Here is a 21,412-nt window from a genome sequence, read left to right on the forward strand (position 1 = left end):
ATGAACACGACCGTGCCCGTAATTACGACCCGTAATTATGGGCACAGCCGGCCGCGGGCAGCCGGACGTTTTTACCGCCCGTAAAATATAAAAAAATAGGACATGTTCTATATTTTTCAACGGCATGGGAGCCTTCCTATAAGCAAACGGGAAGGTACCTGTGGCCAATAGAAGTCTATGGGCCCGTAATTACGTGCCATAATTACGGGCGTTTTTTACGTTTGTGTGCATGGGACCTTACACCAATTACAGTGCGGACAATTGTGCACTTTGAATATGGTTCCAATTTTAGAGGATATCTAGCGATACGCGCCCCTTTATCGACCAGTATCCCTTTAGTAGCAAAAACACTGGAACGCTGGTCAGATTAAAGTAGTCACCATCTCTGCCAATGATTTTTATGAGATTACCGCTTATAAAGTCAATTACAGCAGAATGTCCCCTAACTACAGAATTGTTGGGTTTGTTTGTACAGGTCAGGGTTACCTGCCATTACATTCAAAGCAAATAAGTCATATGATATCATCAGGTTAGTGAAGTCTATAAAGCATGGAGAGTGTCAGCAGTAATCTAGAACAAAGGAACATTAGACACGCTTGAATCATTTTCATTAACACTGGGTTACAATAGAACCACCACAATAGTCCCAAAACTCCTAGTGTGTCCATATTTTCTTATTGATGAAAAATGTAAACAAATCACCATGAAACCGCAAATTGAATATGAGGACTCCATGATCTACTGTGCGAAGAAGAGATTTGTACCGAAGCAACAAAACTCGTAAAGATCACGCATAGTTGTGTGGGACATAAATCTCCGAGGTTCTATAGTGGTACATCCCTCAATCTCGACTCCTAATGGTGTTCATATAGGTTCTACCCCTTTACCAGAGATAAATGGATCAAAGACATGGATGAAGAAAATTCTAAAAAGATAAACTATAGAAAATAACAATAAAAAAAGAACGGAGGAAACTCAGGGACTATCATGTTCACATTAGACATTGCTGCCTAGCGTACGGCTCTTTCAAAATCTGTCGCTAGTCAACAATGACGCTTCTCATCCGACCAAGAGGAAACTTTTCTGCCGGATAAGAGGATTATAATGATGGCTAAAAGGATTATAATGACGGCTAGGAGGATTATAATAATGGCTGAAAGGATAATGATGGCTAGGAGGATTATAATGATGGCAATGTCCATCAGATCCTCTTGTTAAAGAGGCTCTGTCACCAGATTTTGCAACCCCTATCTGCTATTGCAGCAGATCGGCGCTGCAATGTAGATTACAGTAACGTTTTTCTTTTTTCAAAAACGAGCATTTTTGGCCAAGTTATGACCATTTTATATTTATGCAAATTAGGCTCTTAAGTACAAGTGGGCGTGTTCAAAGTTATGTACAAGTGGGCGTGTTTAAAGTTAAGTCCAAGTGGGCGTGTATTGTGTTTGTACATCTGGGCGTTTTTACTTCTTTTACTAGCTGGGCATTGTGAATAGAAGTGTATGATGCTGACGAATCAGCATCATCCACTTCTCTTCGTTAACACCCAGCTTCTGGCAGTGCACAGACACACAACGTGTTCTGGAGAGATCACGCTGTGACGTCACTTCCTGCCCCAGGTCCTGCATCGTGTCGGACGAGCGAGGACAGGTAAGTTTGCAGGTAAGTCGATGTAGCCTCTGTCGCCTGGTGCCGATGTGTCCTCGCTCGTCCGACACGATGCAGGACCTGGGGCAGGAAGTGACGTCACAGCGTGATCTCTCCAGAACACGCTGTGTGTCTGTGCACTGCCAGAAGCTGGGTGTTAACGAAGAGAAGTGGATGATGCTGATTCGTCAGCATCATACACTTCTATTCACAACGCCCAGCTAGTAAAAGAAGTAAAAACGCCCAGATGTACACACATAATACACGCCCAGTTGTACTTAAGAAAGCCTCATTTGCATAAATATAAAAATGGTCATAACTTGGCCAAAAATGCTCGTTTTTGAAAAAACAAAAAACTTTACTCTTATCTACATTGCAGCGCCGATCTGCTGCAATAGGAGATAGGGGTTGCAAAATCTGGTGACAGAGCCTCTTTAAACCACCGATTGTTCCTCACTGGTTTGCAAAATCGGTCTATTTAAATAAACCTTTAAGGGGTTTTCTCATTACAACAACCCCTGTCCATTTGCAGACATGCATTACATGGACGGACACTCCTGCAGAAGGGGAAATGTATAGTCAGAAACTGCTACCCCCAGTGATAACAGCTGACCGCTGGGGGTCTGTTTGAGACAACCGCTTTAAGCCTTTGTGTACTGGGCAGTAGGGAGTTCCCCTCCAACAAGTAACTGGTAAAGCAAGAGCTTTTATTCCAATTTAATTGACGAGAAAAAGCTAATTCTAGAGCGGTTGTAGCCACAAGACCTGAAAATAATAAAAAAAGAGAAACCATAATGGAAACCACATTTATTAATAATTGCGTATTTTCCACTAATGAAACGGAGATAGTACTAGGCGAAAATTGTGCCAAATTTAACAATAGGTGCATTTGGAATTCTCTGACTTTTTGCATTTCTTTTCAGCTGTACATTTACGTCACTAATTTGCATAACCTTTGCTTTCGATAATTTAATACATTTACGGCTTTATCACGTTTAATTTTCCTGACATATATCGCGTTTTAGATGCAAGTTTTTAACCTCTGCAATTTCCGCCAACATCACGCGCAAACTGAATATAAATGTGGACCAATGACTAATGAATAAAACTCTAGTGCTTTAAAATTACCTGTAGAGAATATAAAAACTGTGTTGTCCCAAAGTCCACGTTGCTTCAAAGCAGAAGTGACATTTCCTACTGCCTCATCCAGAACGGACATCATCCCTGCATAATGGCGTCTGTTCTCATCTTGGATGAAGCTGTAAGGCTCTAAATATTCCTGTGGAACCTGAAGAGGTGAGTGGACCGCCTGATAAGGCAGGTAAAGAAATAGCGGCTGCAAGACAAAAAGGAGGACATCCCTAAGAACTATATTTAATTAGGCAAAGATTATTCTTCATACCTATCTTACGGTGAATATCCACCCTTGAAATATAGGTGTTTTTTTTTTTACCTAAATAGGTCAAATATTCTGTGCTGATTAATGTTTCTTTAAAGCGTCTCAGCCTTTCCTGGGTGGCCACATGGACAGCTATTGACTAATCTGTCCGTCCATACGGCCAACCGAAAAACGGCCATGATGCAGAGAGGAGTCAACTTTCTGGGCGACGCTGCCACTTTATTCTAGCAATATGCCACCTATCTTTGTGATAAGCTGATAAAATCCTAGTTGCTTGCAGCCAATTATAGAGGAGCTACTACATACATAAGGAGCTTACTGTACACGGTTCATTACTGATGAATGAATTATTTCCTCCAATTAAAAGTTAATTCACCAATTCGCAAATCGATTCTCGAATTCCCAGCAATTGGATTTAGGCTCAATGAACACGATGCGTATTAGCGTGCGGCAAAACCGCAGTGTAATATAGTACCAGCATAGTCAATGATTTTTAAATACGCAGAGATTATAATTATGGCTTGGCAGAACACAAAGTCCGAGTTTACTACACTGGTAGCAACTGGTGAATAAACATATACCTATGTATAAAAAGCTATACCTTAGCAGAAAACGTCCAGATAAATTCGGGAAAATTTGGTCCAGGTGGTTAGAGACTCTAGAAACTGCGGTTTAATGGTCACTTGAGAGTGGCAAAGTGGTGGGTGGGGGGGGGGGGAGTTAGAGAAGAAGGATGAATGTTCGTTTTGATGCAGTCAGGCTCTCGGAGATGGTAATTTTACATATCCTGTCAATGTCATACAATGCCTATGCTCCGGGTTGACATTTCTATACAGTACTGATGCCTTTCTGAATGTCTTGTTTTGTATTGATTGTATATTGGTACATGTTTTGTACAACAAAAGTTTTGAAAATAAAAGCCTTTTAAAAAAAAAAAATACGCAGCCTGTCAATTTATCCTATGTTTCTGGTTGCGAATTGTATCCTCCTAGTGCTGAGGGGGAAAAATGTTTTTAAAAAATAGCACCAAAACCCGCAGCATGAAAACACGCTGATTTACGCATCAAGACGTACAAACCGCAGTGAAAAACGTGCATTGTGGTGTGGTTTTTACCTGCGAATTTCCTGCGCATTGCTCTGGTTTTAGTGCATATTTTATGCAGCAAAATGAGCAACGTGTGCATGTAGCCTTAGGATTCACAAACACAATTTTAGGGAATCAAAGGTAAAATTTATTTTCCTGGCGAATTTAGAGAATCAGACAAAAAAAATTCTTAGGGCTCATTCAGACGAGCGTAAAACTCGTCCGTCTGCTGTGTGTGAAAATCACGCACAGCAAACTGACCCATTGATTTCAATGGCGCCATTCACACTTGCAGGAGTTTTCACGCAACATTTCCACTGCTCCAGTGTCCAGTGGCGGCGTGCTTTACACCACTCGGATGTTTATGCCAGTAGGTGGAGTCAGCAGAGCATTGGCAACTTTTATGCACTTTGCGCCTCAGCACTCAACCCCCGCTCTGTAACTTTACGTGGTCTGACACTTCGTGACTGAGTTGCTGTGGTTCCTAAACTTTGCGCGCGCAAAAGGTACATAACCGCTCCGTGTATCAGCAGCGTATGATGCGTGGCTGCGTGATTTTCGCGCAGCCGCCATCATTATGACACTCTGTTTATATGTTTGTAAACAGAAAAGCACATTCATAGTTTTGACTACTGTAGAGCACATCACGCGTGGCATACGGAAGTGCGTCCATGTGCCGTGCGCGGTTTTCACGCACCAATTGACTTCAATGGGGGCGTGATGCGCGAAAAACGGCCAAAGATAGGACATGTCGTGAGTTTTACGCAGCGCACACAAGCTGCGTGAAAATCCCTGACAGTCTGAATGGCCCCATAGACTAACATAGGTCCGTGCGATGCACGTGAAAATCACGCGCGTAGCACAGACGTATTACACATTCGTCTGAATAAGCCCTTAATTGTAGAATATCTAGGAGGGTAGACATTTTATGAACGGACTTGTTGCAGTAGTGGCAGTACCACGCTGGAATTCAGTGAGCTCTTTAGAATGACCCATTCTTTTACAAGTGTTTATAAAGGCAGACTGCATGGCTAGTGCTGGAACTCTTATTTTATAGAAAAATATAAAACAAATCCACAAAATACATAACAAAAACTAAAAACAAAAATCTGAACTAAAAATACGTTGCTGTGTATATATATATATATATATATATATATATATATAAACACCTGACCTGGCCCCACATACAGCCACATTCACACCTTATCCAAAACAATTAGATTCTCAAAAATAAAATAAAAAATACAGAACAGAAAAAAAACAACCTACTCCCAGCCATGCCAACCAAAGTGCACAGAAACAAGAAAAATAAAGCAGACAAATAAGCAAATAACACCCCAAACAGCAAAAACAACCTTTTCTTTTTTTTTTTGTGTACATTTTTATGTATTTTTTCTTTATATATATTTTTCCCTTCACCATAATAAATGTCACACACACATATCCTATCTTTCCCTATCCTTACATATCCTAACCTTGACCACCACCAGCCGGCATCTCGCCTCATGTTCTCCATGGCTAGTGCTGGATTTTACACACCTGTGACAATGGGACTGAATAAAGTACCTGAATTCAATAATTAAGAGGTGTGTCCCAATACTTTATTGCTTTGCTATATACATCAAACATAGAAGCCAGAAAATAACGACCTGGTATTAACAGATTAGCATTCACTTGTTCAACCGGTAAAACTACTTGCACAGAAAATCCAGTTTTTGACACTGCTGTAAATTAGCAGAGAGGCCAGATGGCACATTACCGTTAACCGGATATGCAAAAACTCTATTCACACATTGGTAACGAACACCGCAGCGTGGCCGGTCCATTGCAGTTTTGCCCTATTAAAGAGGCTCTGTCACCACATTATAAGTGGCCTATATTGTACATGATGTGATCGGCGCTGTAATGTAGATTACAGCAGTGTTTTTTATTTAGAAAAACGATCATTTTTGACAGACTTATGACCTATATTAGCTTTATGCCAATGACTTTCTTAATGAACAACTGGGCGTGTTTTACTTTTTGGCCAAGTGGGCGTTGTACAGAGGAGTGTATGACGCTGACCAATCAGTGACCAATCAGGGTCATACACTTCTCTCTATTCATTTACACAGCACATAGCGATATAGCTATATCGCTATGTGCAGCCACATAAACATACTAGAACGCTACTGCAGTGTCCGGACAATGAACATACATCAACTCCAGCCAGGACGTGATGTGTATTCAGAATCCTGACACTTCGCCAATACAATCCCGACACTAAAGCACAGCAAGCGTAATCTCGCGAGATTACGCTGTATATGGTCATTTCAAACGAGATTACACTTGCTGTGCTGTAGCGTCGGGATTGTGTTAGTGAAGTGTCAGAATTCTGAATAGACATCATGTCCTGGCTGGAGGTAATGTCTATTCATTGTCAGGACACTGCAGTAATGTTATAGTGTGTTTATGTGGCTGCACATAGCGATATAGCTATATGCTGTGTAAATGAATGGGGAGAAGTGTATGACGCTGATTGGTCAGCGTCATAGACTCCTCTGTACAACGCCCACTTGGTCAATAAGTAAAACACGCCCTGTTGTCTATTGAGAAACTCATTAGCATAAAGCTAATATAGGTTATAACTCCATCAAAAATGATCGTTTTTCTAAATAAAAAACACTGCTGTAATCTATATTAACTTTAATGGGTAAAAAAACAAAATAAAATAAAAATAGAAAAACATTCAGAACCACATGTAAAAGGTATGATCATGGTACTGCATGCAAAAAACAAAACTGCTCAGTCTTACATAAAAATAAGTGCTAGAAATATACCCTAGAATTGCTCCTTTAAATGAGCAGCAGCGGCTGCCGTTTGCTGCAAAAACAAAAACATATATCGCCAACTGTGCAAATTGCAACCATGTACTCACTGTTTCAGGTTTGTGGTTAGCTATGAGATCCACTGCTCTTTCTGTAAAGACGTGAGTAGAGTATTTGTGGTTATATCCTCTCGCTGCTGCTTCACCATCTCGGAAATCAAGGGCACATACAGTTTTATTCACACCCTTGATTTCATAACATCGATCATGAGTATAATAATCCTCACCACCCAGGAGATATCCTGAAATACAGAAAGTAAAAAATGTGTTAATATAGTTTTGTGTCATATAGTTTTTGTTTTTTTTTGCTTTTGCCATATTTAGCCCTAAATTGTACGGAGCAGAGCTCTTTCCAGTGTATAGGAGACCTCGTCACATGGCTACCTCATTCAACAGCGTCAAATCTATTGGATGAAGCTGTAACGCGTCCACTGTAGAGGGGAGAAGGGGAGCCATGCCGGCCAGCCAGACAGAACGCCCAGCTAGTAAAAGTAGTAAACACGCCCCGATGTACGCACATAATACACGCCCAGTTGGACTTTTACTTTTCAACACGCCCAGTTGTACTTTTGCAAGCCTCATTTGCATAAATACGAAAATGGTCATAACTTGGCCAAAAATGCTCGTTTTTTAAAAATAAAAACGTTACTGTAATCTACATTGCAGCGCGTATCTGCTGCAATAGCAGATAGGGGTTGCAAAATCTGGTGACAGAGCCTCTTTAAGAACTAACCGCAAAGAACTACTTATTCCTAAAAAGACACAAGCCAAGAAAGACAATAAAATTCCTGAACCCCCACACAGCTCAGATTTATTACCAACTACCATGCAGACTGGGACAGTATGATGCAGATCATGAATAAACATTGGCATGTCCTCAAATCTGATCTTGGGAGAAAAAGCCCTATCAAGGTATCGTAAAGGAACCAGCATATCGAATCTTTTGGTTGCGAGTCACTTCACATGGGGTGATGTTACTAAGAGAATCCAGAAGAACAGGTTTTTCCCATGTAAGCTATGCAAGGCGTGTAGAATTTTGACCACAACCAAACAATTCACTGATGGATTTGGGGTACAGTATAGGATCAGAGAACATAGGAATTGCAACTCCGAAGGAGTCGTGTATTGTCTGGAGTGCCCCTGCGGTTTGAAATACGTGGGAAAAACGACTAGAGCACTCAAAATCTGTATTGGAGGAGAACACATTAGAACGATCATTAATTATGACAGAACCGAGAAGGAAGGCAAGCTCCAAAATAAATTATTTACACCTACCCCAATTGCCAGACATTTCAGAGAGAGACAAAATCTGGATTGGCCTACTCTGAAAGGTTAGGCCATTTGTAAAATCAACATGGGCAGGAGAGGGGGCAATCTGGATGAGGCCCTTCTGATGAGAGAAAGAGAGTGGATTTTTTGCAGGAACTCCGTTAAACCGTTTGGCTTAACCCCTTAATGACCGCCGATACGTCTTTTTACGGCGGTCATTAGTGGGCTTTATTCTAGAGCGCCGCCAAACTACGTCGCTGCTGTAGAATAAAGTAAACAGAGCAGGGAGCCGTGAAATCTCCCTGCTCTCAACTGCCAGAAGCAGCTGAGGGCTGGGGGCGTCCCTGCTCTGCCGGGTGAGATCGATATTAGTATCGATCTCACCCGTTTAACCCTTCAGATGCGGTGCACAATAGCGAGCACCGCATCTGAATGGTTTTGGAGAGAGGGAGGGAGCTCCCTCTCATCTCACTGACACCCGGCGATAAAATCGCCGAGTGTCTGTGTCTTCTATGGCAGCCGGGGGTCTAATAAAGACCCCCAGGTCTGCCTGCAGCGAATGCCTGCTAGATCATGCCGCAGGCATGACCTAGCAGATGCCTGTCCGTTTTAAACGGACAGGCAGTAATACACTGCAATACGAAAGTATTGCAGTGTATTATAATAGCGATCGGAGGATAGGGAAGTCCCCTAGTGGGACTAGTAAAAAAGTAAAAAAAGTTTAATAAAGTTAATAAAAAAAAAAAGTGAAAAAAAATAAATGAAAAACCCAGCTTTTCCCCTTACAAAATGCTTTACTATTAAAAAAAACTACAATAAAGCAAAAAAGTTACACATATTTGGTATTGCCGCGTCCGTAACGACCCCGACTATAAAGCTGTTACATTATTTAACCCGCACTGTGAACGCCGTAAAAAATAAAATAAAAAACAATGGAAAAATTGCTGTTTTCTGTTAATCCTGACTTAAAAAAAATGTGATAGAAAGTGATCAAAAAGTCGCATCTACTCTCAAATGGTACCAATAAAAACTGCAAGTCGTCCCGCAAAAAACAAGACCTTATACAGCTATGCCGACGCAAAAATAAAAAAGTTACAGCTCTTCGAATGTGACAATGGAAAAATCTAAAAAATGGCTTGGACATTAGGGCCCAGAATGCCAGCAGGGGGAAGGGGTTAAACGATAACTTCAATTTTGCCTGATTTCTTTGATTCTATCAATGATCATCTATTCAGCTAAAGTGACCAGGATCTATAAGAAGAAAAGTCTCATATTAGGAGTCGTCTGGGATGGATACCCACATTTGTTACTATTCTCTCATAATTATCTACATCTGACATATACGTTAAGCAATACCATCTAGGTAATATGGATCTATGAACTCATCCTTATAAGATGTGCTTACAGTCACAAGTATTGATTATGTCTCATAGACAATCTACCAACTACACTTTCTCTCCCCATGTAACGTGGTGAGAGATTGTGGTTTTTGCTATTATCAACTAAATGACCGTCTTAAAAGATTATGCCCATATTATGTCTATTGGCACTGCCCAAGGATGGACATTAATACCATCAGCCGGACAATTCAAAAATCTTTTGTTATTCTTCTTGTCATTTACCCACATAGTTACTATATCCTTGTTTCTGTATTAAAAACAAAGTTTGTACTCAATTTGTGAGTACAATGCCTGTTTCTATCACTTTCCGTTACAATTTGATTAGATCAGGCAATTACATAGTTACATAGTTTGTACGGTTGAAAAAAGACACATGTCCATCAAGTTCAACCAAGGGATGGGAAAGGGGAAGTGGGATGGGAAAGGGGAAGTAAAAAATGTCTACACATAGGAGCTAATATATATTTTTTTTAAACTCGTTTTATTGAAAATAACTGCCAGAGTCAACCATCACATACATCAGGATAACATTCTGCAATCATTAGTACATATTTCAGAAGAATCAATACATATAAAAGGAATACTCGCAGGTACCCATGGTGTTAGACCGTGGTTCGCAGACCACTTATGCATAATACAAATTGATCAAAACATTCTAATGAAACTTTTAATCCAGTACAACATGAAAACAATAATGTGCCCACATTTCAGTGTTCTGCAATAACGCACCCACCATCTCGTACGGCAAGGAAAAGAGCACTTGGATGTGCCATCTACCTGAATCCTTTACCCACTCCCACCCCCAGCTTGAATCAGAGAAGCAGATAGCCCTTGGACTGTACAGTGAGTGAGATTCGATGAGCACCAGCCATTCCAGATCAGATCGAATTTAGCCGGCTTCCCCCGGTGTTTATACACTATTTTCTCAAATGGAAGTATGTCATTGACCAATTTACGCCATTGCGCTACTGTCGGTGCCCTATCCGCCATCCATCTCATGGCCACCGCCTTCCTTGCCATAAATAGTGTTTCTCTGAGGAAAGTCCTTTCAAATATTGAACATTGCTCCTCAGAGAGCAGTCCCAGCAAACACACCTCCGGCCTGCAAGGTATCGTTCTCCCCAGTACTGCCGTCAATAATGCAACCACCTCCTCCCAAAAGCTAAGAATCCAGTGGGAACCCCACATTAAGTGAATAAAATCAGCCCGTTCCTCTCCACACCTATGACATTGTGAGGACGCCATTCTTCCCATACGATGTAACCTTACGGGCGTTAAGTAACATTGGTGGATGATGAACAGTTGCACTAGTTTATTGTTTGCAGCTGGTGAAACAAGCAAGTGGGAACCCTGAGCCTCCCTCCAGTCCTCCGCTGTGAGTTGTGGAATAAGTGCTCGCCACCTATCCTCAGCCACAAGGGGCTCCGTTCGCAATTTAGCCTCCAGTAGAAAAGAATAAATTTGAGAGACAACTCCACGCGTGAACGGAGTGCTCAACCTCACCACCAAGTCGCAACTAGAGTACGTCGCGGAGTTCAGTGGGAATTGTGCTAATAGAGAATGATGGAGCTGTATGCAATATAATTCATCCCCCGGTGGTATATTGAAAGCTGCACGAATCTCACTCACCGTCATGACCAACCCTTCCTCCGTTAGCAGTTGTGATAGAGCAGCTACCTCTCTAGAGGAGCAATAATGTTTCCCCACCATCCCATGCAGATGGGAAAAACTCGGATTATCCCACAGCGGACTCTCCGCCACCACCCCCACAAACCCCAGTAGATCTTTAGCCTGTTGCCAGACTCGTCTGGCCAACTTATGCAAGGGTAACAGGTATCGGTATCTAAAATCATGCGGCTCCAATATCGGCCACAGGGTTTTCAAGCCCAGCACCCGGGCTAAATGACACTCAGCATTAGTCGTTAGGGGGGGGGGGGGGGGAGACCCAAGAAGTCAAGTACCTGAGCTGACCCGCCAAGTAATATAGAAAAACATCCGGTAACGCAGCCCCAGACTCATCTTTAGGTCTCTGTAGAATCGCAAGCTTGAGTTTAGATCTCCCTCCCCCCCATACAAACGGCGCGAACAGCGAGTTTATTATTTTAAAGAAGCTCTTAGGCACCAATACATCCATGTGTTCCAGCACATACAAAAACTTCGGCAATACTATCATCTTTAACAGATTAACACGTCCTGCCACTGACAAAGGTAGACCCTTCCACACATGTATTTTATCCCTTAGGTAGGTGACCAAGGGCGCTACATTTAACCCGTACGATCTAGAGCTATCCCTAGCAATATTAATCCCCAAATATTTGAACTCTGGACTTACTGGCAGTCCGCAGAACTGGGTGCCCCATCCACAGTCATCCTGCCTCAAAGGCATCAGATACGATTTGGACCAATTAATTAGTAACCCGGAATACCTTCCAAAAACTTTAATAAGGGAAATGGCCCTAGGAAGAGTGGCGTTGGGGTTCGCCATAAACAGCGCCATGTCATCCGCATATAACCCTATCCGATCCTCTCTGTCCCCTATTCTAATTCCCATATATGCGGGATCCCACCTGATGTTAAGAGCCAGTGGTTCAATGGCCAATGCGAAGAGAAGTGGCGAAAGTGGACACCCCTGCCTCGTGCCCCTATGGAGGCCAAAGGAAGGGGACAGGGCCCCATTCACCAACACCTGCGCTCGTGGAGATTTATACAACAAGGAGACCCAATTAATGAATCCATCCCCAAACCCAAATCTTCGCAGCACTGCCAGCAGATAAGGCCATTCCACCGAGTCAAATGCCTTTGCCGCATCCAGAGATGCCACAGCCCAGTCCTGCTGCTCCTCCCATCCAATCTGCGTCACCACCTGTACCCGTCTAATATTCTCAGAGGTGGACTTGCCGGGTATAAAGCCACACTGATCTGAATGGATGATCTCCTTTATCACATTGCATAACCTATTGGCTAGCATCTTCGGTCAAGATTTTGTAATCCACTGTCAGCAATGAGATCGGTCTATATGAACCACATTTATCTGGATTTTTGCCTGGTTTCAGCAATACAATTATGGTGGCGTCACACATGGACTCCAGAAGAGCAGAGCTGCGATAGCTATGTTCAAACAGGGACAGCAGCTCCCCATACTGTAGATATACCTCAAGGGGGATACCATCCGGCCCTGAGGCCTTCCCCTTAGACATAGACGCCATCCCCTCCAAAATCTCGTCCACTGTAAATGGAGCATCTAGCATTGCCACCCGCTCGGCTGTCAAGGTAGGAAACGATATTCCGTCCAAATACATCTCCAGCTCATCCATCCCATAATCAACTTTTGAAGCATACAGCTGATCGTAAAAATATGTGAATTGCTCAAGAATATCCCTCGAGGAGGTGAAGGTTCTATCGCCAGGCCCCACTATACCCATCACCGGGGGGGATCTAGAACTGTTCCGAACCATACGAGCAAGAATTTTACCCGATTGATTGTCCAATTCAAAGTGAGATTGTTTACTAAAAGAATAGACTACGCGAAGTCTTATCCCTCAAGACCTGTAAATACTGTCTACCCAAATCCAGCCAGGCATTCCGGTTAGCTGGTGGGGGATCCTGAACAAATGCCCTTCCGCCTGTGAACATTTATATGCTAAGTCCTCCTCCTGAAGGGCGGAAGCACGTTTTACATAGGATATGGAGGATCGGAGACATCCCCTCAAATAGGCCTTGAGGGTATCCCACACCAGCGACCGATTTCCATCTGAGCATGCGCTTCTATAAAGATTGATAGCTGATCCGGTATGCGATCAGCTATCCGGTATCCGAGGCAGTCAATTTACGCGTCGTCGTTTGACAGCTGTCAAACGACGACGCTTAAATTACAGGTAGTCTGCACAGTACGTCGGCAAACCCATTCAAATGAATGGGCAGATGTTTGCCGACGTATTGTAGCCCTATTTTCAGACGTAAAACGAGGCATAATACGCCTCGTTTACGCCTGAAAATAGGTCATGTGAACCCAGCCTTACATTTTATGTATAAAAATGCCACAGTATTCAGGATCCATGTGATGCAGATTCTGAATACGGTTGTGTGCATGAAATCTAAAGCCAAACACCTGGAATGTATAACTGTACTAAACTGAGGGAATCTACCAGTTTCAATATATGGTTCCAATGTCGTCATTTATAAGGGAAAACCAAATACACTGATCGGACTCCGTATTGCTTGCGGAATTGGTTCCGATTTGCGCCATGTATCTTCTATATGCCTTCCAACCAAAAATGCAGTTTTTCAGAGTCTCGTCTAGTTAACCTGTGGTATGCTCAAGGAGAAGGCGGTCACAGATAGCCGTGTTCCCTATGGTCCTACCAGCTCATGTACATACAGCCTATTGCTGAAGCTACGTTAATGCACAGTAATAATTGTATGCTTTATTTTCCAAGCAATTCGTTAGTGGTTTCAGTAAATGTAATTCATCAACAATTACATTTATAATACTTATACCACTACGATAGAACTTGCGTTAGAAAATGGCAGCATCTGTATGATGATTGTACTGATGGAAAAGTACCACATTTACTTAAAGAGGCTCTGTCCCCACATTATAAGTGCCCTATCTCCTACATAAGGAGATCGGCGCTATAATGTAGGTGACAGCAGTGCTTTTTATTTAAAAAAAACGATTTTACCACTTTATTAGCGATTTTAGATTTATGCTAATGAGTTGCTTAATGCCCAAGTGGGCGTATTTTTACTTTAGACCAAGTGGGCGTTGTACAGGGGAGTGTATGACACTGACCAATCAGCATCATGCACTCCTTTCCATTCATTTACACAGCGCATAGGGATCCTGCTAGATCCTTATGTGCGGTCTTATACTTACACATTAATAATACTGAAGTGTTTAGACAGTGAAGACACATTCCACGGGATGTCTATTCACAATCTCTGCACTTAGTCACTGTTTCTATGGTAGTTACAGCAGAGGAAGCGTGATCTCTGTCATTTACTGCGTAATCTCGCGAGATTACGCGTCCTCTGCTGTAACTACCACAGACAGAGTAACGAAGTGCAGAGATTGTGAATAGACATCCCGTAGAATGTCTATTCACTGTCTAAACACTTCAGTATTGTTAATGTGTAAGTATAAGACAGCACATAAGGTTCTAACAGGATTCCTATGCACTGAGTAAATGAATGGAGAGGAGTGAATGATGCTGATTGGTCAGCGTCACACACTCCTCTGTACAACGCCCACTTGGTCTAAAGTAAAAATACGCCCAGTTGGGCATTAAGCAACTCATTAGCATAAATCTAAAAACGCTAATAAAGTGGTAAAATCTTTTTTTTTTTTTTATAAAAAGCACTGCTGTCACCTACATTATAGCGCCCATCTCCTTATGTAGGAGATAGCGGCTCTGTCACCACATTATAAGTGCCCTAAGTAAATGTGGTAGACAGAGCCTCTTTAAAGAGACTGTCACTAGTTTATCAATTCCCTTCTAACTAATCTGATAGTCGCTATGATGCGGATAAATACAGTCTAACTTTTTTTTTTTTATTTATTATTTGCAAAGTTATGAGCATTTTTCGAAATATGATAATTTGGCTATACTTGCCAAATGGGAGGTAACGCTTTCTTTTCACTCTGGGCGGTGTAATATTTTCTGTATGACGCTGTCCAATCAGCATACAGTTCTCCGATTCCCAGCCCAGCAACACAGCGTGATCATATAGTATACAGCTTCCAATTCCCCACTGTGTTTTCGTGATATCTCTGGCTGTTTCAGAGCTAGAACTGCGATCCTGGTGCCATATTAGAGATTAGAATTTCAACCTTCATATGCCATCAGCTCTGTTCTAGGTGCTCCACAGCCAGAGATATGGCTATTTGAAGTGATCCCCCCCTCTCTCCAGCCTGTCTCTCACACTGTGTGAAGCAGCTTCATGCTGATAGGACAGTGTCAGAGGCTGTGAGGTAGCTCCACCTCAGGGGAATCGCTGGTGTTGACACCCACTTGTCAAGTATAGACTCATTTGCATATTTAGAAAAAAAGCTCATAACTTAAAATAATAAACTTTTTGTGACACAATTTTTACTAGCATTATCAGTGTGACAGAGCCTAAACCCAACGGAATCCATTTAAGGCAATGGGTTCCATCGGGCACTGTTGGTTTCAATCATGCAACTGATCCCAAGCTTCCAGTATTCTCGTTCTTCTGCTCCTATGACGGAGCAGAACAATGGAACATTGAATGCAGATGTTAAAGATCCCATAGACAACATTGAGATGTGGCGGATATGTTGCAGCTTTTTGGTGCGGGTTCTGAACTGAAAATCAATGCAATGTAAGGTATAATACAAGGGACCCCATTCACATTTAAGAAAAGGTTTTCGCTGCAGATTTGAAAGCATGCTGCAGAATTTCAAATCCACAGCGTGCCTATTAAAGGTGTGGAATTGCCACAGATTTTTATCACAGATTTAATCCTTTGCAAAGTTGTGTCCATAATTTGTTTACAATTGATCATGAATTCCAGATTATGATTGTATTTATTGCATTAATTGGATTGAGAAATTTTTGTGCCGATCAATTTCAATCACTTACACATAGGAATTATCACTAACCTACCAGTGACTACATGTAAACTCTGAGGTTGCCAAGGACTCAATGATGACCATTAAGAGGATCCCATCCGGACAACACCTGGCCTTATCACCTATTAAGGCATATGGACGTCACTCTGTTGGCTCTCACTCTGGTAGACTCAGACTGTCCATACATTACGCGGATGACCACTCATCTGTAATACTTTATATCCCCTGAAGCAAATGATCAGGCGACAGCAACCTCCCTGGCAAAACCCTCTGGCTCCTTCGGCATGCGCAGTTGAAGCTGGGGTCGGTACACCTTGCTATACTATGCATGTGCAAAATGCCACTGGACTCACCTCAGGACTCTTCTCCAGTAATTTAGAACTTCTTTTTAGACAAAATGCTAAAACACACATGCTTAGGACGCTATACCCCAGCAGTATAACATACTGGTGGTTTAGTGCCTTAAAATCCAGCGACGGGTTCCCTTTAAAGTGTATAAACTGAGCCTTTTGGGTCGGTTTTCCATTCCTCCACATGCAGTCTAATAGGCAGAGAGAAAAAGAGCAGCTTCATCCTCCCTCCTCCTAGTCTACTATATTTCTCTGGACAGTTTATTTGGGGAACTGGGGAAGTTTCTAAACATTTACAGAGAGCCTGCAGGCAGGAAAAGGAGAACTACAGTATGTTTGAAGATGGAGAAGATGACATTTCCCTCAAGTAAGGCTCAGTTCACACTACCTTTTGAGGACCTATACGTTCAACATATATCCTTGACGTATGCAACTGTATACATACAGTCGCATACAATCGCCAATTACTCCCCACTGTAAAAAGTTTATACTACATTTTTGTTCTTGCAGGACCCCTTTGTATTGAATAGTATAGTCGACTACACTTCTCAATACAATGGAAAAAATGCATGTTGATGCATAACGCCCAGACTTAAAGAGGCTCTGTCACCACATTAGAAGTGCCTTATCTCCTACATAATGTGATCGGCGCTGTAATGTAAATAACACTGATAATAATGATCTTGCGAGATCACGCTGTGCTATCACATACACCCACATTAACTTTACTGAAGTGCTTGACAGTGAATAGACATCACCTCCAGCCAGGACGCGATGTCTATTCACAATCCTGACACTTCAGTAAAATTTGTGTGGGACTTAATAGATGCACAGCGTGATCTCGCGAGATCACGCTATATATGACAGCAGTAGCGTGATCTCACGAGATCAAGCTGTGCATCGGTTAAGTCCCACACAAACTTTACCAAAGTGTCGGGATTGTGAATCGACATTGCGTCCTGGCTGGAGGTGATGTCTATTCACTGTCAAGACACTACAGTAGAGTTAATGTGGGTGTATGTAACAGCACAGAATGATCTCACAAGATCACTATGTGCTGAGTATGAATGGAGAGAAGTGTATGACGCTGATTGGTCAGCGTCATACACTCCTCTGTACAATGCCCACTTGGTCAAAAGTTAGAAAACACCCAGTTGGGAATTAATAAAGTAATTAGCATAAATCTAAAATTGCTCAGAACTTCCTCAAAAATGATAGATTTTCAAAATAAAAAACACTGTTATCTACATTACAGCGCCAATCAGATTATGTAGGAGATAGTAATGTGGAGACAGAGCCTCTTTAAGCCGAAAGGACACTCTTTTGGTATACATTGGGTTCAAAGGAGTATTTGGACAGATTCAATATGTGCCCCAGCAACATTTGGTGTATATGGCAAAAGGCTATAAAACGCAGTGTCCATAGTGTCTCTCATATGTTAGAAAGGATCATATTCACATGTACTACAGATATATGCAAAAATAAATAACTAATATCCAGAGATGAACACACTGTCTTTGCCCTATGGTATGACAAATCTATATGTCTGTTACATGTAGTCAGCTTTACACTGTAACCAATTACGTACATGGTATAAAGCAGAATAACGTATTCGATTTCAACAAGAGTGTTCCATTCATACAACAGTGAAGTATTCATCCACGGGTGGACTGACCATTTGGGCAAATCCAGACGGGCCCACAGCGTCTGAGAGACGTATTAATGTTTAAGTGCAGGGTCTAAAATTAAGAAGCAACCGCCCATCCCCCACAGATACATGAGATAAACGCTGCTCAATATCACTGTGGTAACCCAGTTCAAGTGTATTATAACTATAGTGGTTGATAAGGGGCCCATAACTATTGTTGCCTATTATTATAAACCCTGTCATTCTGCCCTTGTATCCACTTGTTAATGGATTTGGATTCTAAAGAAGAGACTATAAATGACAAATACAACAGTAGGATTAATGACAAGGTAAAAATTAATTACCAAAGTAAGTGTCGAATCCTCTACGGGTTGGAAGGCAGTCTTTTTTATATATACCAAGGTGCCATTTTCCCACCATGTGTGTGGAATATCCAGCTTCCTTCAGTAACTGAGGCAGAAGCTTTTCATCAAGAGGTAGACAATGGGGCTGACAAGGCCATATTATCTGATGCTGCAGTCCTGTGTGAATCTTGGGGGGAAAAACAAAATACAATCAGCAGAAAGATCAATGTGCTATACATTATAATATAGTATGCATAAAGGAAAGAGAGACCCATATACAACTGTACAAGTGAGCAGAGCTGGTCGGGACAGATCACCAATATTTAGGCCCTGCTCATATCACCCCAGAGCCCTTCATTAGAGGTATACGTCAGGAGGAATTCAAGCAAGCCTTAGGATCCACTATACCTAAAACTGCTGCTCATCCCTTAAAAAACGAAGGCCTCAAAAATGAAGTCATGACCCCCAGAATGACAAGAGCGAAACGGCCCTCAAAGGAGACCGGTCCGCTCTCCCGCGTGGCGCAGTAAAGAGGAGCGGTCCACTCTCCTGTGGTGTAGAAAAGACCCATCAGACCTCCTGACTTGTGTTTTAGTAAATATTTGCATTCCCCATGAAATAACAGCACTGGAGCATCTTTTCTTAATAATCTGCATTGTTATGTTACTCTGTTATTCCCCCTGGAAATGTATGAATAAATTGACAACTGGGTGTCCCTACACATTCTAACAGTGTCCGGTCATTGCTGACTATGTAGAAACACACCCTATTGACAAGAGGACTAACGCGGAGTTGTCAATTTTAATTACAACTTAAAAGGTAGTGCGAAAACTACCCATTGGATGCTCCCACTTACTGTGTGAGATTAAATTTAAAACTATAGGTATGCTCTAAAAACTTAACAGCATCAAATTTACAGGCACAAAAACAACATTAAGGTGCTTTTAACCCCTTAAAGACGCAGCTAGTTTTGGCCTTGTGGACAAAGCCCATTTTTTCAGATCGAATATGTGTCACTTTATGTGGTAATAACTTTGGAATGGTTTTACTTATCCAAGCAAAGAATGTTTTCTTGTGACACATTTTACTTTATCTTAGTGGTAATTTAGATGTATCTGCTTGTGAGACAGATACACACAAAATAGTTACTAGTTAACATTTTCCATAGTTTTTTGAATGTGCTTTAATTTTTCTAAGACGTTACAAGGCTTAGAACTTTAGCAGCAATTTCTCAGTTACAAGAACATTTCCAAAACTTATTTTTTTAGGGACCACTTCAGTTCTGTTGAGGGTCTTATATATTAGAAACCCCCATAAATCACCCAATTTAAAAAAAACTGCACCCCTCAAAGTATTAAAAACAGTATTTAGAAAGTTTAACCCTTTAGGGTATGTTCACAGGCAGTAAGCAAAAACATCTAAATATATGGAGCTGTTTTCAGGAGAAAACAGCTCCTGATTTTCAGGAGTTTTTTTTAACAACTCGCGTTTTCTACGGCCGTTTTTGTAGATGTTTTTCAATGGAGTCAATGAAAAACGCCTCAAAAACGTCCCAAGAAGTGTCCTGCACTTCTTTTGACGAGCCGTCATTTTACGCGCCGTATTTTGACAGTGACGCGTAAAATAAAGGCTCGTGGGAACAGAACATCGTAATTCCCATTCAAGGCAATGCGCAGTTGTTTCTAGGCGTATTTGGGGCGTAAAACGCCAGAATTACATCTGAAACCACTGCGTATGAACATACCCTTAGGAATTTCACAGGATTTAAAGCAATGTAGAGGTGAAATTTACAAATGTCATTCTTTTTCCAAAAAATCACATCTTTAATCAATTTTTTTCTGTAAAACAGAAGAAGGTTTTACCAGAGAAAAACGCAACACAATATTTATTGCCCAGTTTCTGCCGTTTTTAGAAATATCCTACAGGTGGCCCTAGTGTGCTACTGAACTTAAAGACAGGTTTGAAGAAGTCTTGTGGATACAAAACTGTGGAAACTCCCCCCAAAATACACCATTTTGGAAACTACACCCCAAGGAATTTATCCAGGGTTATAGTGAGCATTTTGACCCCACACGGTTTTTGCTGAATTTAGTGGACTAAAGCGACATTTTTTTTTAGAATAAAACAAAACATGGCAATTTTACGTTTTTTCAAGGAATAAAAGATAAAGCACCACAAAATTTGGAAATTAATTTCTCCCGATTACATCAATACCCCATATGTGGTCATAAACTGCTGTTTGGACACACGGCAGGGCTCAGAAGGGAAGGAGTTCCATTTGGCTTTTGGACCTCAAATTTTGCTGGAATTGTTAGCGGAACCATGTCACGTGTGCAGAGCCCCTAAGGGACCAAAACAGTGGAAACCCCCCAGAGGTGACCCTAATTGGCAAACTACGCCCCACAAGGAATTTATCGCACCAGATTTTAGGCACCATGTCACCATTTTGGAAAGCAAATTCTCCTGAGTACGGCACTCTATATGTGGTAATAAACTGCTGTTTGGATACACAGCAGGGCTTAGAAGAGAAGGTGTGCTATTTGGCATTCAGATTTTGTAGGATTGTTGCTCGGGTTCCATGTCGCATCTGCAAAGCCCTTGAGGAACCAAAACAGTGGAAACAATCTATAAAGTGACCCGATGTGGGGAACCACACCACTCTCAAGGAATTTATCTAGGGGTATATTGAGCATTTTGACCCCACAGTTTTTTTTGCTGAATTTATTGGAATTAGGAATGAATATCAACATTTTTTCCAATAGAATGTAGTTTTACCTAAGATTTTTTCATTTTCACAAGGGATAAAAGGG

The 21,412-nt window shown here is 41.7% G+C and overlaps 1 protein-coding gene across 1 annotated transcript in view; it reads right to left on the minus strand.

The window, feature by feature from the left end:
• LOC142661295 (arylsulfatase B-like) overlaps positions 1 to 21,412 on the minus strand; it is a 181,169-nt gene that overhangs the window by 148,870 nt on the left and 10,887 nt on the right. Inside the window, exons 2-4 of the mRNA XM_075838706.1 lie at positions 18,603 to 18,789; positions 7,051 to 7,241; positions 2,776 to 2,983 (exon numbers count right to left, since the gene is read on the minus strand). Of these exons, the coding sequence (XP_075694821.1) occupies positions 2,776 to 2,983; positions 7,051 to 7,241; positions 18,603 to 18,789 (586 nt within the window). The remainder of the gene's footprint in view (positions 1 to 2,775; positions 2,984 to 7,050; positions 7,242 to 18,602; positions 18,790 to 21,412) is intronic.

Source organism: Rhinoderma darwinii, chromosome 1 (assembly GCF_050947455.1).
Source record: "Rhinoderma darwinii isolate aRhiDar2 chromosome 1, aRhiDar2.hap1, whole genome shotgun sequence".
Taxonomy (NCBI): Eukaryota; Metazoa; Chordata; class Amphibia; order Anura; family Rhinodermatidae; genus Rhinoderma; species Rhinoderma darwinii.